The sequence below is a fragment of the Diadema setosum genome, chromosome 14, assembly GCF_964275005.1.
Source record: "Diadema setosum chromosome 14, eeDiaSeto1, whole genome shotgun sequence".
NCBI classification, from domain to species: domain Eukaryota; kingdom Metazoa; phylum Echinodermata; class Echinoidea; order Diadematoida; family Diadematidae; genus Diadema; species Diadema setosum.
Window position 1 is genome coordinate 30,118,524 of NC_092698.1, and position 17,927 is coordinate 30,136,450.

The following is a 17,927-nucleotide window of genomic DNA, read 5'->3' on the forward strand; positions in this document are numbered from 1 at the left end:
GCAAACATCGTACATTCAGCGTGTTCGCATTCCTACGTTGCCAAACCAAGGTAATGATTCTTTTCAGCGAGCACAGGTCATGCCGGGAAAAGGGGGATTTCTTGAGGTCCTCCGATATCCTAATATCACATTCTTCTTCACTTGTCGGTAATCTGCTTCTATCAACCTTAGAAGATTCTTGCAGTATATGTACTTGGTAACAGTCTGTGTCATAGGGGTAGGGTGCATGTGCCAACAATTTACAAGGTGCGAGTAAAAACTGCCTCGAAACTAGCTGTTGCTGCCTTTCGTCACCAGGAGACGAAAGGCATTGCCTGAGAACAGTCACTGCTTTCTTTCATTCTTTTCTATCAGTGCTTCTCGTTCATTGCTTTTTAGGGTTTTTATTTCAGCGGATGGTATGCAAACAAACTTGGAAGAGCTAACTTGTGAGAACTTCACAATAAATCATGCGCTCGTTTCATCCAAAAGAATATTTCGGTTGTCAAATAGCCCACCCTTAACTGTGAGCTCTCCATTCTTAATTTTTCAAATGGTTGTCATGAAAATAGTTTCACTGTGGCATTGATTGACCAAAGGTTTTGCATTTGACCAAGAGTTTACGCGGAAAGAAATTACCGAGGGCATTCCAACTACTGCTCACTTATTCAGGCAAATATTTCTGCTGCTAGGCAAGCGAGCACTCTGACCTTAAAATGTCTGTCTTCATTACAGTGACAAATTGGTTAGTTGATTTTCTCAGTTGGAAGCGAACGATTTCAATAATCAATGCCATCTCCGGGAAAATTCCCCGTTGTCACATACATAACTCATTTGTGGCGCTTAACCATTTGTTTGCTCCCATTTTTCATTTTCTTTTTTCATACAGAATTCAAAGGATATTTTGTGTTGCCGCGCCTGCTGCTACAGTGATAAAGCAATATCAATTGGACGTTTATGATGGAAATAACTTCAACTATACAAATACATGTATCATTTCATGGTTTCTGTCAATACAACACTGGTATAATTATGAAAATAGAAAATCTACGCGACCGTGGATCTCTGCTGACGGCAGGTGTGCATCTGTCTGAAAACTTATTTGCAAAGGCACAAACGAATGTATATGCATAGTCTAGCACACACATACACACATACAGACAAACACACACACATGAGGAACTGGTAGCAGAGATACAATTGTTACTTTACTCTGCATTTTTTTCCCCCAAAATTCTGTGTTCTCTTCGTTCTATACAGAAACTTATCTCCAGCAATTGAAGACCATAATACAGTATCATTTCAGACTCACTTAACAGGAATGTCACTTTAATGGGATAATGTTGCTGTAAAATTTCCGTGGCACGTTTTCACTGCTTAAGGAAGATGAGATATTGGTTGCAGGGTACAATGGAAATGCCATACAATTCAACAAATGGAAGAGAATAATTTGATGTATGTGTGGAGAAAGAGCCACTAAAAGGCTTCTAGATTAAAAATAACAACTACAAATCAGCAGGCTGAGCATTAACTCTTTATGTGCCACGGTGTACCCCCCCCCCCCAGTGCCACATAATTCTGAGACTGCTACATAGGCATGCTTTGGTGAAACATTCTGTTTTTCAAATGTACGTAACTTCTCATAGCTTTTTATTATGCTGGACATGTAACGAGCAAATCTGAAGGGAAAATGCAAAGCTTTGCTTTGATGTAAATTTTATGACAAATCTATATCTATTTTTCTTTCAAATGACCATCAGATCCATGGGTTTTGCACACAAAGCAGTGACAGAAACTTAGAATTTACTCGCAAACCCAACAGGTAACACCACTTGATATCTAACCACCACATAATGCAAGCTACATGTGATAGGAATATAACGGGGAGCGACGCTTTCCTTGCACTGTGCATTTGGCAATTTATCGATCAGGGTGGGTTTGTGCGTTTGAGCAAAACATGTGAAGTTGACATGCTGTCGACTGAGTCTCACAAATGAACAGGGCACACAAAGAGTTAATTAGACAGCAATTCACAAAATCACAGCTGTTCCACACACTTAGCCATCAAGCAATATAATGCATCAGGTGGTCCAGCCCTCTGTGCCAAGCGGTAAGCACTATTTGGGCACCCGTCCCGCTTCATCATGAATATTCATCAGGCAGTAAGATACTGTACTAGTAAATGGCAGAACGCTGGATATGTGCTATATGAATGTAAAAACGTATCGCCGGGAAATGTAAAATTCTCGAAAATTGCATCAACGGGGAATGTAAAAACGTCTTGCCGGGAGATGGAAAAATGTTCAGTTTTGCCGAGAAACTTAAAAACGCTGCTGGGAAATGTAAAAATTATGTATTTCCACGGTATTACGGCTACCTGTAGATGATGAATATTCATGATGAAGCGGAACAGGTGCCCAAATAGTGCTTACCATGCCAAGCCATGTTCAAAGCTTGGAAGCTTTGAACATACTCCTAATACTATTAAAGTTAACTATGCGGCTCTACAACCAAATGTTTGCAGCTACATGTACATAGTGATAGTCCAAGACAGGGATTATGAATATTCAAGTTGACAGAAGTTGCTTGGTATATATGCCCATGTACTGAAACCTTTATGGGGGTGTGGGGATGATTCAATATCTGACCTTCTTTCATGGGAAGCACTGCTCTATCACGACAAGTGGCTCAAGTCATTCCACCTATAATATTGGATACCACTGGTAGATATTTTTACAATCCAAAATAATGGATATAACACATGTGCTCTCTTAAGCTATCTGTTGGATGCTTAAATACCACATTTCTCAGGCAACTTGGAGTCTTATTGCCAAGCAGGATAAGAAATGTGTGTTTACAATTTTTTTGGAAAATATTGAAAAAGTTGAAATAGAGGCCAGCGACAATTACTATTCACTACACTCAATATTTCTACATGTATTTGTAAATTATCATATGGCAATCTATGGTAAATCATCAATGGCAATTCACTTCTCAAACTTCCTAACATGAAGAAGGTATTAATGGTGGAAATTAACAGTAGTAGCATACTTAAAAGGTCCTACCCAACAAATATTACAAACATTACACTGCAGAATGACCTGGTAGCTAAAGAGCAATCTTAATAGGTCAAGACATGCTGTGCAACCGAGAAGACAGCAGTGAACATTTCTTGGGAGGCTTAAAGGCGCCTCTAAACTTTCTCCAGGTAAATGGGTGATTTCTCATCTTATCACCAAAACTTAAATCTCAAGTGCTCTAAATGCAGATTCAATGCATTCATGACTGTCATTTTCCAATGAGCTACATCATTGATCTTTCAAATATTTTAAATTCTGATGTATTTCGTTTGTTGTTTTTTCTCATAACAATACAATATTGTGGAAAGTGTACAGTGTGGGATGCTGTGATATATTTATTCCTTCAGGCAAACAAACTTAAGCTATTGATATCAATCAAGAACAGCATAAGAATAAATAGGCACAGTGTGGGCATGAAAAGAACACTGGAAACATATCAGAAATGCATGGTGGGTGTCTTTACCTCTTCTGGCCTGATTTGTTTGTTGTTGTTTTTTTCTCTCTCTCTTTTAGTTTGGTTCGTTATGTATTGAGGGGTCAGATTTTCTGTGAATCCATCACAAATCTAAGAGACAAACAGTCTGGATAAAGTCAGACTTCCACTTCAAGTGGGGAATTAAGTTTGGATTCAACAATTAATGTTCTGCAATGCCCACTCAATATACAACTTCTCATGAACAAGAGGGAGAAAAAAAAGGCTTAGAATCTAACGAGGTAACCATATATATGAAAAGAGAATGGTCTATTGCAAAGTTTTAGCCATTCATATCAAATTTAACATGGCCTAAGTTCAGGTTTCCAACAGACACACTTCACTATGTCCTGAGTGTGGGTAGATCTGGAGCTGCAATGTGCATACAGGGAGGGCATCCAATACAGCATCAAGACAGTCTCATGCGCTTTGACCTGCTTGTATAAACCCTGGAGTTGAACATGACAAGAAGGTAAGTCTTCCGGTGCAGTGAAAGTTGTCAAGGTGATCCGTCAGTCCAAGTAATGTCCATTGACACCAACTCCGTGGCTTCAAACCATAAGAGCATCAGCTAAGTTCATTGTCTCTTATTTGGGGCTACTGTCCATCGTCATGACTCGGAGGAGCTTGCCGAACTTTTTGACCTCCGCTTCGGCGGTTCCCCGGACATGGCGGCTGCGATCTCCGTTGCGTAGGTCTCCCGTATGATCTTGTACGCCTGCTTCGTGGCGAACGGGATGCCTGTGACGGGGTCGACGTAGCGGGCCGGGTACCTTGTGATGGGGCACAGCTGCTTGGGCTGGGCTCGCTTCTTGCCTCGGGGGAAGGTGTCCTTGAACATCTGTGGGTCACTGTAGGTGATGAAATTCCTGCTGCACTTTTCAGTCACCTTCGTTCTCACTGTCTTCTCTGATCCTGATGATCTGCATATCAAAGTATGTTTTAGTTGCATCAATACAACGTTCAGAATTTAAACTTTGTATAAGTCTATCTGATTAACATATGTGAAGTAACCAGTCACAATAAATTAAAGGGTGTGTACAATTCTGGTTGAGGTGAGGATTTAGCTTTTAACGTTTTGCGAGATATTCAGAAAGCACTCTATGAGATGTCAAAGAGCATGCAATTCTAAGGGGTATCAGAAGTTTATTTGTTGAAAATCAGTTTTGAAATGGCTGAGATATCCAAAAACAAGGTGAAACACAGAGATCCTAATAAAAGGTGTGGCCTGTCACCTTTTATCATTATCACTTTGTTGGGTATCTCAGCCATTTGAAAACCAATTTTCATCAAATAAATGTTGAATCCTTCTTAAAATTACATGCTCTTTCATATTTCATAAGAGGTTTCTCCTTATCTCACTTATTAATGTTATAAACCTGAATCCCCACCTCAACCAGTACTGTACAGTCCCTTTAAGAATTTGTTTGAAGCACACATAAGCCATTGACTCACATTTGATCAATCTTATAATTGACTGCTTGCAGCCCTTACAGTATAATGTAAAGCAAGATTTTTTTTTTTTTTTTTTTTTTTGGTGGTGGTGGTGGCATGAAATTATCGCAAAATGGAGTCCATGGCCATTTTTGCGAATTGCCACTGGCTTTCAATACATACAGTGTAGACAAGAACTTTTGCCTGCATTTTGATTTTTGCTTATCTTGGCTCTAGTGAAATTCACAAAATTAACAAATGTGAACATTTCTGGATTTACAGTAAGCTCCAGAGCTCTTCTAATTCATACATGTAACAGTAGCATATATGCAGAGAAACTTCAAAATTCATACATTTTGAACAGATTGTCTGATTTTCCTAAAACTTTCACTGATGTCTTCTACTAAATGTTGCTGCATTTTCTCAATCCTTATGTATATTAAGGTGAACTTATCCATTAAGTATTATCCCTTTTCACGCACACACACACAAACACACACATATAAAAATTGTCTAACTTTCATAATATGCACACATGAGCTGCAGGAGGTAAAATTTTCCATGCGTTCTTCATTTCACAAATGCCAGTCAACATACGAAAGTCGCAAAAATATAAAGACACCTTGGAATACACGACGTATATTTTAAAGGTCAGCATCAACTCACACTGCCTCAGCTTTGTCCACTTTGTCAACATTGATGTTGCCAACTTCCTGTATCTTGGGCGTGGTTGGCATGGTGATGGAATGGAATCGGATGAAGGGGCCGGTAAAGGCTTTCTTGAACACTTTCGTCTTCTTCTTCTCCTCCTCCAGCTGTTGGAAGAGATCTGGATGCAGATTTCAAGAGGAGAAAAAAGGGAGGAAAGAGAAAGTGGGAGATGAAATTCTGATTTTTCAGGTCATGGTGACAATGATGAAAGAGTTCCTTTTGAGGAGGTTGCCCCAACTTTCCATTACCTCTACAAACTAGGACAATTTTAATGCCCCCTGCAACACAAAATATCACTGACAATTAATCATCAGTGAAACATACCACGCCATGTAATCCACAGTCACAGTGACCTGGTCAAAAGTAAAATTAGCTAATTTGTGTTTTCAATAGATTTTTTTTTTTCTATATGAAATGAACAACAAGAAATATGTCCATGTTAACTAACATGCCTTGTCATTCTAAATCAAAGGCAATCGATGCCCCTGTACTTTGAGGTGTAATGCCACATTGCATTCTTAAGAAATATGCTTATCAAAATCAGGACAAACATTTGTTAAACTATTGCATAGGTGAAGATATTACAGAATACTACCTGGTTCGGCAAAAATGATAATGACACACCAAAAATCAACTCCTATTTTGATACTGGAGAGGTGAAACAGTAGGTCCATGTTATCTTTATTGTTCTGTTGCCTTTCTGCTTTTTAAAGTCAAAACATATAGTTCTTGTGTGCCACGCAGAACTGTCAATTTTTGCTCCAGAATGTACACATATGTATAAGAAATGTGTTGAATAATGCTGTCATAACACAATTTAAAATGGGTTATGACGAAAATGTGAAATATTAGCCAAAAAGCTTCACCGCAAGTACTCCAATTTCAGAGCTTACCCAATCACGGTTGCTACATGATATTCTATATATTTGATTATATCGATTCCAATATATCTGGCCACAGCGATATCCGTTGCACATGAGTCTGCATGCAATTTAATACTGCTGCTTGGACACAATTCGATCATCATGTAACAGCACCGTCCTACATACTCAATATTGCACACAGAGGGCGCTTCAGAACTAAAAGTCAGTACACAGACTTTTATCATCCTTTTGATCTCCAAATAATACAAAACAACTCATTCTCTCAGCAAATTACATCAGCCAGAGAAGTTTTTTGGTAGAGCTTTCCCACACATTGCAAGCAAATTCCAAATGGTAGAAGAAGACTTTTGAGCCCTTTCATGTACTATGGTTTAGTCTTCAAATGTCAAGTGATGTGGACAAAAAAAAAACACTTGCAATTTCAATTTCTCTTTTATATCTAGTCACATTCATCACACAAAATAGAGCACGTCATTGAAAAGCAAGAACTGACTGTGGTTGTTGGGTTTTGTTTTAATCTGGTTATGAGGGAAGCAATCTTTCAGGCTTTGACAGAAATGTATTGCCATGGTCATTGTATGAGATCCGTCCAGACTACAGTTCTTCATCAATGGTGTGGATGAATGGAAAAATGGATGAATGGGTGAATGGATGAATGGAAGAAAAGGAAAGCAGCCTTACACAGCGAGTGCAGGTTTTTCTTCTCCGTGATCTTGGCCTCAGCCAGGAGCTCCTCCTGCGTCAGTCGTCTCATCTCGGGGACGTTCTTCCTCGAGTGCTGCTGCTTCATGATGCGGGCCTTGGTCTCGCGCTCCTTGATCCGCATCTCAAACTCGTTGACTCGCTGGACGGTGGACCGCCTGGTCGACTTCCTCACTGCGCATAAAGCAGACGCAATAAATTATAAAGTGGTCTTGTGACAGAAAAGACAAAGGTTTGTCATTTTGTCATCCCATCAAAGAAACATGCAAATTTCTATCCCTCCTGCACATGCAAAATGGCAAAGACACATAAAACTCATGTACTCTATTCCAGAGCAGGAAAGTGTGTAGGAATGCTTTGGGAATGGCAGAAATGTCTTAAGTCAAATACGTTCTAAAACTAGAGAAGCACTCTGAGAGTGCAGACCTCCACCATGCAGCTCATTTCCACCACCGACCTTGTTCTTCCATCGAGATCAGTGATTTCCACCCATATGTATGCATGCTTGAAATTGCCACATTTCCCAATAAAGAAGCTTTTTGTTATGTCATCAACTTCTAGCTGGGCGGCGTGCCTCGCCATAGCACAAACTAGAGCACGCACTTTAGTGCCCGTATGCAAACCTCAAAAATACGCAGCTTGAACTCCTGAGTTCATTTACCCTACCTGCCAAAATATAAAAAATCCTTAATAAAATCCATAAGAATTCCCGAATCACTACCAAAATTTAATCACCTCTTCCTTGTGTATCATTCTCAATCTTTCCTGTAAGTTTCATCTGAATCCATTCACAACTTTTTGAGTTATTTTGCACACAGACAAACAAACAAACAAACATCAATGAAAACATAACCTCCTTGCTTGGTGGAAGTAATGAAGGTCAAAGCCATTGACAAAATCAGAAACTAGAGTCATGTTTACCTTCCCAGCAATAAACAAGACAGTTCATACACCTTCCCCTCTTTTCAGCTATTTACCAGTTTTAGTTGAAACCAACACAAGCTGTCCGAATGGGGTATTAATGTATGTATTCAACACACAACTTTTTTTGTAGCCAGGATGGCACCAAGCTAAACAACCAGACTAAGTTCTCCCACAGTAATGAGGGGAAGTTACTCTCCCTTTAATTATGAATTGCTGTGGAATAATGTAACCTGGAGTGAACTAAACCACAAGTCATCAAACTGGAAGTGTATCAAAGACAGTCCCATAGGTCTTAAATGTGGTGCAGCACAATGTTATAGGGTTACAGTCATGCATGATTACTTGAAAACCAGAAACATGCTGGACATGAAGCTTTCACAAATTGGTGCCGAAGGGCCATTTTTGCAGCATGAAATTTTCACAAATTGTCACTGCTATTCATTGCAATATGTACACAAAAACTTTCACATGAATTTTACTTACTCTACAAGCTGAAATTTTCGCTGTGGTTTCATTTTCACGAATTTCGTGAATCGCCTTTGAACTGCGAAAATAACAACATGCGAAAATAACAACGCGTGAATAACTAAGTTCAGTTAGACCCTCGCAACCGTGAAATTAACAACACGCGAAAATGTCCTCCAAGTAGCAATTCACAAAAATATCTGTACGCGAAAATTTCAGCTTGTACAGTACGCGATTCTTGGCTCCTCATGAAATTCACAAAAGTTTCTTGCACATTTCTGCTTTCATCGTTATATGACTGACTCCAACAACACAGATTTCAGGCACTCAGGTAATATAATTACTGTAAAAATTTCAAATATCACCAGTTGAAATGGATACTGTGCTGCAGTCAAACACAAGAGGAAGGACTGGATTTTCAGACCACTTATCAAATTGAGGATGCTGAATGAATGTGCCTTGTGTCTTCATTAAAAAATGAATATCATTATTGTCAGCATGAAAAGCTTGCTACTTTGCATTCATTCCTTTATATATCAGATGTTGGTTTAAATTTGTTCCCATTCATAAAGTGCACTGAAAATTTGGAGGGTGATGTAGAGCACACTGCTCTAAATTCAGCTCTACTACCTGTGGTGTGAAGAGCAACACAGAATGGTTAGCATATTCTCATGGTAGGACATCGGGTATTTAGTGGCTGTCAGAGTAAAAACAAACTCATGATCAACATATTTTTTTAGACAAAGTTATCTACTTTTCTTCCCTAATTGACTTTCAAATCCATGAAACTACCAGATATGGTGCAGCTTAAAATTTCTGACAGCCCCAAGAAATGTTATTGATAAATTACAGAAGAGAATGGTAGAGCAAGGATTTTTAACGCCTATGCTGTGTCACCTGTATCCCCATGTAGATTTGTACATTGCATGCTTGCATGCACTGCATTCACATCGATTCGAACTAAAGCTCCGAACACGTACTGTAGGCGAGCTGTTTGCTCTAACTCCAGCTATACCAGAAGTAACACATACCCGACTATAAAAATTTATTACATGGATCAGACAGCCTGTTTTCTTTGCTCACCAGGCTTTGCGTGGTGATTGCATCAGTATGCAGGTGTTGACGATTTTGGCTTGGCACATGAATAGAAGAAAATGAAATATAATCCACTACTGTATACCCCATATATCTAGCGAGTCTAAATTTTTGCGAATTGGGACTTCCTGACAATTTCTGTGAGTGGTTAAATTTGCGATCATGGAGTAGTCTTACTGAACGGAGAAATGTATACGTACACATCACATTCATGTCTTGATCAGAGTCAATATTTTTGCATCTTCAAATTCGCAGATAGTACCCGACTTGTGAAATTTGCGAAAATAAAAACCTCACTAAATATTCCACGTACACAGTATTTGTGCTGCATTGTGACTCGTGCAAATCATTGAGTACAAATCATTTCGCATTTGCTGACAAGCATTGGTACCAGTGCTCAAGAGCTGTGTGCTATCACATAGTCTCCTTAAAGGACAAGTTCACCTTCATTAACATAAGGATTGAGAGAATGTAGCAATATTAGTAGAACACATCATTGAAAGTTTGAGGAAAATCGGACAATCCGTTCAAAAGTTATGAATTTTGGAAGTTTTTGTACAGTCACCGCTGGATGAGAAGACTACTGCAGTGTATGATGTCACATGCGTACAACAATATAAGGAAAATATAAAGAGAATTTCACAAAATTTAATCTTCTGAAAAAAGTACACATTCCCATGACTTGTTACTGACATATGTTATGGGTAATATTATTCCCATTGCCTTAAAAAGAGGCAAGTCAAGTGCTCTTTTATTGTGCGAAAAAAAGCGAAAATATGTTGAATTTTCTTTACATTTTCATTATACTGTTGTACTCATATGACATCACGAGCCTTAGTAGTCTCCTCATCCAGCGGTTCCAACACAAAAATGTTAACAATTCATAACTTTTGCATCGATTGTCCAATTTTCCTCAAACTTTCACTGATGTATTCAACTAATTTTGCTGCATTCTCTCAATCCTTATGTTAATGAAGGTGAACTTGTCCTTTAACCAGACTAAAATACCTTTTCACGTACTCTCATTACTTCCGCACAACTTTTTCCAAGTGCCGAGTGTCCTCAGGAGGTAATTGTCCTGATATGGTGTGATTCCTCTATACTCACACTCTATAGAATCACCCACATGCTACATTTGTGTATTCTGTTGACGTCTGGTTTCAACATGGTGACTGATCGGATGAACCTTTTCTACTTTAACACGGAGTAGTAATCTACCATTTCACTAAACCGTGTATGTGTTAGAGTGCACAGCTATCAGGAATAAAATCCTTCATTAATGAAATCCTGTTCACTGATTGGTCTACATAGCATCATGTGACCAAACATAACATTTCTATGTTGAAGATATGATTTTCATTACAAGATTTGTTTGAGGATGTAAAACAAATATGTCATGCTCTATTTGCTCTCCTAGTAAAATTATTGATTCTCACTGATAGAAATTGCCACATTTTTTGAGGGGCGCAGCCCAAAAGTAAATAGTGCTATTCCTGTCGTCATGGAATTCATAATAGCAACCAGTGGCTCTCCAAAGCATGGTATACAGTGTATTTGTATAGTATCCAACTGCAAATTTGGGTCAGTCAGAGAATTATGCACAAATACGTACCAGATTCATCTCTGTAGTCCCTCCCACGTCGATGAAGTCTACTGGACTTGGGAGTGGCACTCTTTTCTTTCTTCTCTTTGGGCGCTGCATCCGGACTGGCTTTTTTAATTGCAGGTTTCTTGGGTGGTTCCTTCCAAGTGATAAGGAAGATGAAGAGGATGAAAAAAAAAAGTAAGTGGAATTGCAGTAGAGATTTTTCGTATGAGGATTTCTTTGCGAGGGGGTATCAATGCTTTTATGTGTGAAAATCAAATGACAATTTTTTTAAATAAAAGGCTATTGGTGGCATTGAAACAGTTCATATCTTGGAACTCCATATCTTATAACTTAAAATACCAATGGGGCACAATTGGTTCATGTAAATCTTTTTTTTACTACATTGAGTATATTCTGTCATCCAAGAAAAATCAAGTTTCAAGGAGCTACTACAGCAATTTGAGAATTTCAGAAGACTAATCCACAAAAATTATTGAAATATTATGGTGGCAGAAAGTAATCTTGAACAGAGGTAAAAGGTCCTGTTTACCTTTGGGAACAGTGATTCAAAAATATTTAAAGATATGACATCTAATGCACATGTGTAGGTCTGATGTACCACAAAACATCCTATCATATAAAACTGTTGCGATAAAGCCTAAAATATAATGAGATATCTGTATTTTTCTTAATAAACTGTAACTGTAGACGGTTTAGTTTGCAAACATTTTTATTATAACTATTGTTCAAATTTTGTATTCTTAACAATACTTAACATTGATTTTACCGATCCAAATTTTTACAGTGGTTGTTTCTATCCCTAACTCACAATTTTGAACTATTTAAGAGCACTAATGCAGGGTTTTTGTTTCATCTGCAAATGGTAAATTATGACTTTAGCAATAAATCATACTTTAAACTCACTGTGAATTAGATGGAGCATTAATGTCTTTACATCTACTCTATAAGTCTGTACTTTACATGTGAGCACCAAGGGAATTTAATCTCAGTCAAAGATTATTGCAGAAAGGGGCCACCTAACCCGTGTCCTGCCAGGAAACAATACGAGAGACCAGTATTCTACAAGAAACTCAAGACATAAACAGAAGAAAGATAGAAAAAATAAAAGAAAGAAAGAAAGAAAGAAAGAAAACATACAGGATAAGAGCAAGAATGATGACCATCTCTAAGAAATGCTAACTTTATACGCTTTGGTGATGACCCTTCGCTTCCGCTTCTGCCCCTCATCATCACTCTCGCTGATCACTTCATCGTCCTCTGGTGCGTCGATGTCGCTGTCTGACGATGTCTCTGCCTCACTCTCCTCACTGGAGTATTCCTCATCTCCAGATTCCTAGGAAGTAGAAACCATGAAGGAAAGATATCATTCAGAGGGGTGAAGGTTACAGATCCGGAATTTGCTATCTTAACAAATTTAATTTGTAGAGGGAGACAAATTGAAGAAACTCACACTTGAGATAGAAACCATCATTTGATTATTTTCAATTTAGAGTGTTCAGGGTTTGGCCACACTCTAACTCTCTCTCTCTCTTTGAAAGATATCCAGTATATTGTGTGGTGTTTGGTACAAAATGGTAATGAGCCCACCAGTTTCACTATTTTTACTGGCACTTGGGGGTTTCATTCTTTTCTTTTTACGCTTCTTCTTCTTCTTTCAAATACAGCAGTGTAAAAACAGCTGTCATCTGGGGGAAAAACGTACAAACATAAATGTCCACGGACAACTGGGCAAAAAATTGTGTCAAGAACAACTATGGGCACTGGAAATTTATACCATCTCAGTCTGAGAAGCTTCACTAGATGCATATCATGCATGAACAAATTATACCTCTTATCCACACATAGCACAAACAAGGCTTGTGACAATAAGTAAGCGAAACACCAACACAGCTATTTTTGCTGCATTTGGGAAAATCTCAATGCTGCTTTATGCTTGTATATAATGGTCTTAGGGTTGTATATACAGTGTTGAGGGTACTGTAAAAGTGGAAATTTTCATGCATTTCGTGCAACCACAAACTAGCGTGAAAATAAAAGCATGCAAATATTTTTTGCTTTCCTTATGCTCCAGTAGTTAATGTCATGATTCTGCGGAATTAAAAACATGCAAAACTCTTCGTACCCTGCAGAGCGTGAAAAATTAGTCGCGCAAAAATATCCACTTTCACAATAGTCTCTTTAGTGTTAGCACTGCTCTTCAACAGGCCCCTGTCATCATCATCACTCCAGCATTATCAAAATTACCAGTCACCCATTTTTACACCCTGTGTCAGGAGTGGCACTGTGGGTACCAACGTCTTGTCAGAGAACGTAAGCACTTGGCAGGATTCAGATTTGAGACGTCCATTTGTATGTATTATCCAGTATACCATGTTGCCTTTGTACTTGCAGCCAGCTCCTGATCTCTGTCTTCGCTACAGTTGTTTTTGCTTGTGGTGTGACCTCTGATAATGATTTGTGGGTTGACTGTGTTCTTGGGTGAAACAACATCCTATGAAAATCTCTTGCTTGTGTTCCACATACACTATAAATTATAGATCTTTGCATAAGAGACATCAATTACATGCAAATAAAAAAGTAATTCTTATATTGGCATAATTTTGTCATGAGAAAATTCGCATTTGCATCTGAATACAAGACAGCACTATAAGACAAGATACTGACATACTGCGGACAAACTGCACAGTAAATCATTTAAACTCATGGTTTCATGTAGTTTGCCTGTGTCATGATCTTACCTCTTCAAAGCCACCATAGGTGGTCTTGTAGAACTCATCCTCCTGCTCTTCAGCCAGCAGACGATGCATCTGGCTCCCTGCGTTTGCACGCCTCTCCCTCGTCTTTGCTAGTCCAGACATGCTGACAGCTCGCAAGCTTTGAATCTTTCAAGGGGAATTCAGGTAAGGAAAGATTGAGCATCACGGCTTAAAAACATTTTTTTTTTCTCGCTCTCTCTCTTTGATGAAATGGCTCCAAGAAATTGTATATTCTGATCGGCTTTTTCTTGCATGAGCGTATTTCACTAATCCAAGACGAGACAGCCCTCACAGATGATAGAAAGGCAATGGTTGTGCTTTTAGACCTAAGGATTATTGTGGGCATACACTACACTCCAAAATGAGGTAACTACAGACATACGTGTTAATAGTACGAGAAAGCATTACCGATTGCAGCACATGTAAAATACATGATAAAAAAATGGAATTAAAATGTCCTATTTTGACTAAAATGAGGAGAAGGCAAGAGCATATCGAAATTTTTTCTTTAAATTGTGCAGAGGCAGCTTTTTAAGATTTTCCAGAATTCCAAAGGTCCAAATATTAGATCCATGAAACCTTATCAACTGTTTTTGGGCACGAGTTGTTTGGAAACAAAATGGATAAATATTAGATTGATGCTGTGTGTTTTTTGAGTGAATTTCATTACAACATTTGAATAATCCATAAAACAGATGGAAGTTTATTGTGAATAAACTTAATAGTGATACATAAAAATTCCAGTCAAAACCAAATCAGACAGAGATAAGACGCAGAAGCGTCGAAATAGATCATGTGTATGTGCACGATAATGTGAGCCAGTACAAAGATGAATAACCTGCTTCTGGAATTCACAATGCAAGTAGTCTTTGACGTTTCCAACATACCATATGAGCTGTAAAGTTAACAAATGTGCTAGATATGTTTTACTTTATTCATCATTTAAAAATTTCTGCACAGTGTACTACCTCTGTAGCAAGAGCAGAGATGTGTACTATATACGGTACACCATGTATATTCAGCAAGTCTATTTTTTCCAAAATAGGGACTACTTGACAATTTTGAGAGTGGCTTGCGATTGTGGAGTACAGTCTGAATGAAGAAATGTATGTGTACTTGTCACATTCATGTCGTGATCAGAGTTAATATTTTCCTGTGTTTTCAAATTCAAGAATAGCACTTACTTTATTCATCATTTAAAAATTTCTGCACAGTGTACTACCTCTGTAGCAAGAGCAGAGATGTGTACTATATACGGTACACCATGTATATTCAGCAAGTCTATTTTTTCCAAAATAGGGACTTCTTGACAATTTTGAGAGTGGCTTGCGATTGTGGAGTACAGTCTGAATGAAGAAATGTATGTGTACGTGTCACATTCATGTCGTGATCAGAGTTAATATTTTCCTGTGTTTTCAAATTCAAGACTAGCACTAGCAAAATTAATGAAAATAAAAACATCACACAAAATATTTAGCATATACAATCACTATTTGGATTTCATAATTACGGGCAATTAGACTACATGTGTAGGTTTATACGCCATATATTTCGCGAATCAGGAATTCCTGACGATTTCGCGAGTGGTTAAATTCGCGATCATGGAGTCCTATACTGCACAGAGAAATGTACACTGTACATCACATTCACATCGAGATCAGAGTCAATATTTTCGCGTGTATTTAATTTTGCAAATATCACCCGACTCGTGAAATTCGCGAAAATAAAAACTTTGCGAAATATTTGGCGTATACAGTAGATGTATCCAGTGACTCGGGCCATGGCTACTACCACATGTAGGTATGTGTCCGGATGGTAAAGACACACACCTGTGGTTGCATTCAATTACTAGGGTGTCGGATCGTGCGCTGCCAACATTTAAGACTAGTACACGCCCTATCTGATAACGGACGCACAACTCCCATAGGGTGTGTAATTGAAATGCTTGGAGTGCTGATTTTGAAATAAATTTTGTGCCAGATTTTACCTTTATTGCATTTTCCCCATGGCAAGCCGCCAACAGGTCCAAACAAATTTGGTATCATATGAAAGGGAGAGGGAGTGGTAGTGGCTTCTGCACTGTCAACACATTTTAGCTAACCCGAGTGCTCAACCGTTCACTGGAGATCTGCACACTTGTGCAGCTTTTCAGTGTTACTTTACTGCATGAGTGTTTATTTTCGAACATGCTTTAGATTCTGTTAGACACCTTTTAGCTCATTCTCATTAATCTCTGCTGAGAAAAAGGTGGTAGAGTTGTGATTTCAAAGCTTAATTTCTTGAGACAGAAATATCATTTCGCCATGAAAGGTTCAGTAGGGCTCTATATCTAGTGTAAATCAGATAATGATGGACCCCACACATAAACAGTACCACCAAGAAAGCAAATGCAGTCTAAGGACTACTTCGTCGCAACCTCCAATTCTGTCCAGAGCAATGTGAACGAACAGCATACATTGCCTTAACATGCTCAGTTTTGGAGTATGGAGCATGTGTGTGGGACCCACATCTTCAAAAGGACATCGACAACCTCGAACAGGTTACCAGGTACAATGCAGGGCTGTCCGATTCATCACAGGAGACTACACATCTAGGAGTCAGGACCCCTGGCTGCATCACCAGCATGAGGAAGAGGCTAAACCTACCCACCCTAGCATCAAGAAGGCAGGTAGGCCTACTCAAATTATCATCCTTCTTCAAAGCGGTCGAGGGGTTGGTCCCGGGTCTAACTATTTTACTCATCGTATGATCATTATCTGATCAGGTCAGAACAAGACCTAAGAAATTAAATATCAAAATTAAACAGTTTAACGTTAAAGATTATAAAACTCAAAATATTTCAGAAAGACAAGTGATAAACCACGACAAAAGTCAAAGGGTTCAAAGTTCATCACTGTAACACAGAGCAATATAAATATTAATTTTTTGTGAGCACCCCCCTTGCCATGCTTGCTTGGAATCACCTCCCAACAACAGTAATCCAGACCGCAGAAGTCTTCAGACAGAAGCAAGATAGATCTAGAAAAAAGCCACCTTTTCGTTTCATACGACTAATTATTAGTCCGCGCCCTCTCTCCCCGCTGCACTAGATCTATACCACCCGGTCCGGCAGCTCATTGATCCAGATCCAGATACAGAAGGAGTCTAGACGATAGACGTCACGCTAAGTTCTAACGTTAGAACTTATTTGTTTAAAGCCGAATACGATAAATGAATTAGCTGAATAAAGCTGAACTAAAGGTAAATCACTCACGTAAAATGCAGTACATGGGACCACACAAACTGACCTGCGTTCAAATGTACGAGTTTTTCGCTTTAACAGTAACAAGGTTAGGTCAAAACTTGTCCAACCTGAATCTATTGCAACTTCCGTTTGTTTTACAGCTTGAATACATGTGTAACTTACTTTTTAAAGACCGAATGGATTCGCAGTTGGTCTGTTCCTCGTACAATATGACAGTAGACAAAAAAGAAACGTATTTGTGCCTGAATCTCTTCGAGTGTCATGGGGAAGGGCGCCGCCAAGCGTTGAGTCTGTAAAATGGCTCATGATTAAATAAAAATTATGAAAATGGCTAGCTGTGTATCATAATTATGGAGCAGTAATCCTGGGGGCAGTGCAAACAAACTCCATCCTCGCATCCTCATTTTATTGGATCATACAGTTCCTTAGTTCTCCCGTAAGTTCTTGTAATATTGTATCAGCAAATTGTAGTCCTACAAAAATAAGTTTTCTTTAAATTACAAAAAGAGAGTTATTCATATTTGTAGGCCTATATGATCGCAGTTCTTGGCTCATAGTTATTCTTTACTTCA

The 17,927-nt window shown here is 38.6% G+C and overlaps 1 protein-coding gene across 1 annotated transcript; it reads right to left on the reverse strand.

Moving 5' to 3' along the window:
• Positions 1 to 1,201: 1,201 nt before the first annotated feature.
• On the reverse strand, positions 1,202 to 17,611 carry LOC140237433 (vacuolar protein sorting-associated protein 72 homolog). Its single transcript, XM_072317356.1, has 7 exons — positions 17,518 to 17,611; positions 14,094 to 14,237; positions 12,536 to 12,688; positions 11,359 to 11,488; positions 7,242 to 7,436; positions 5,632 to 5,794; positions 1,202 to 4,454 (listed from the first exon to the last, which is right to left on the reverse strand). Exons 2-7 carry the CDS (start codon positions 14,211 to 14,213, stop codon positions 4,142 to 4,144), a joined length of 1,074 nt encoding a protein of 357 aa, XP_072173457.1. The 5' UTR covers positions 14,214 to 14,237; positions 17,518 to 17,611; the 3' UTR covers positions 1,202 to 4,141.
• Positions 17,612 to 17,927: the final 316 nt, after the last annotated feature.

Coding starts and splice junctions, on each gene's coding strand:
- LOC140237433 (XM_072317356.1), bottom strand. CDS start 14,213: ATGTCTGGACTAGCAAAGACGAGGGAGAGGCGTGCAAACGCAGGGAGC. Junction 11,489..12,535: donor TCATCACCAAAGCGTATAAA/GTTAGCATTTCT, acceptor ATCACTTGGAAG/GAACCACCCAAGAAACCTGC. Junction 7,437..11,358: donor GGACTACAGAGATGAATCTG/GTACGTATTTGT, acceptor CTTTATGCGCAG/TGAGGAAGTCGACCAGGCGG.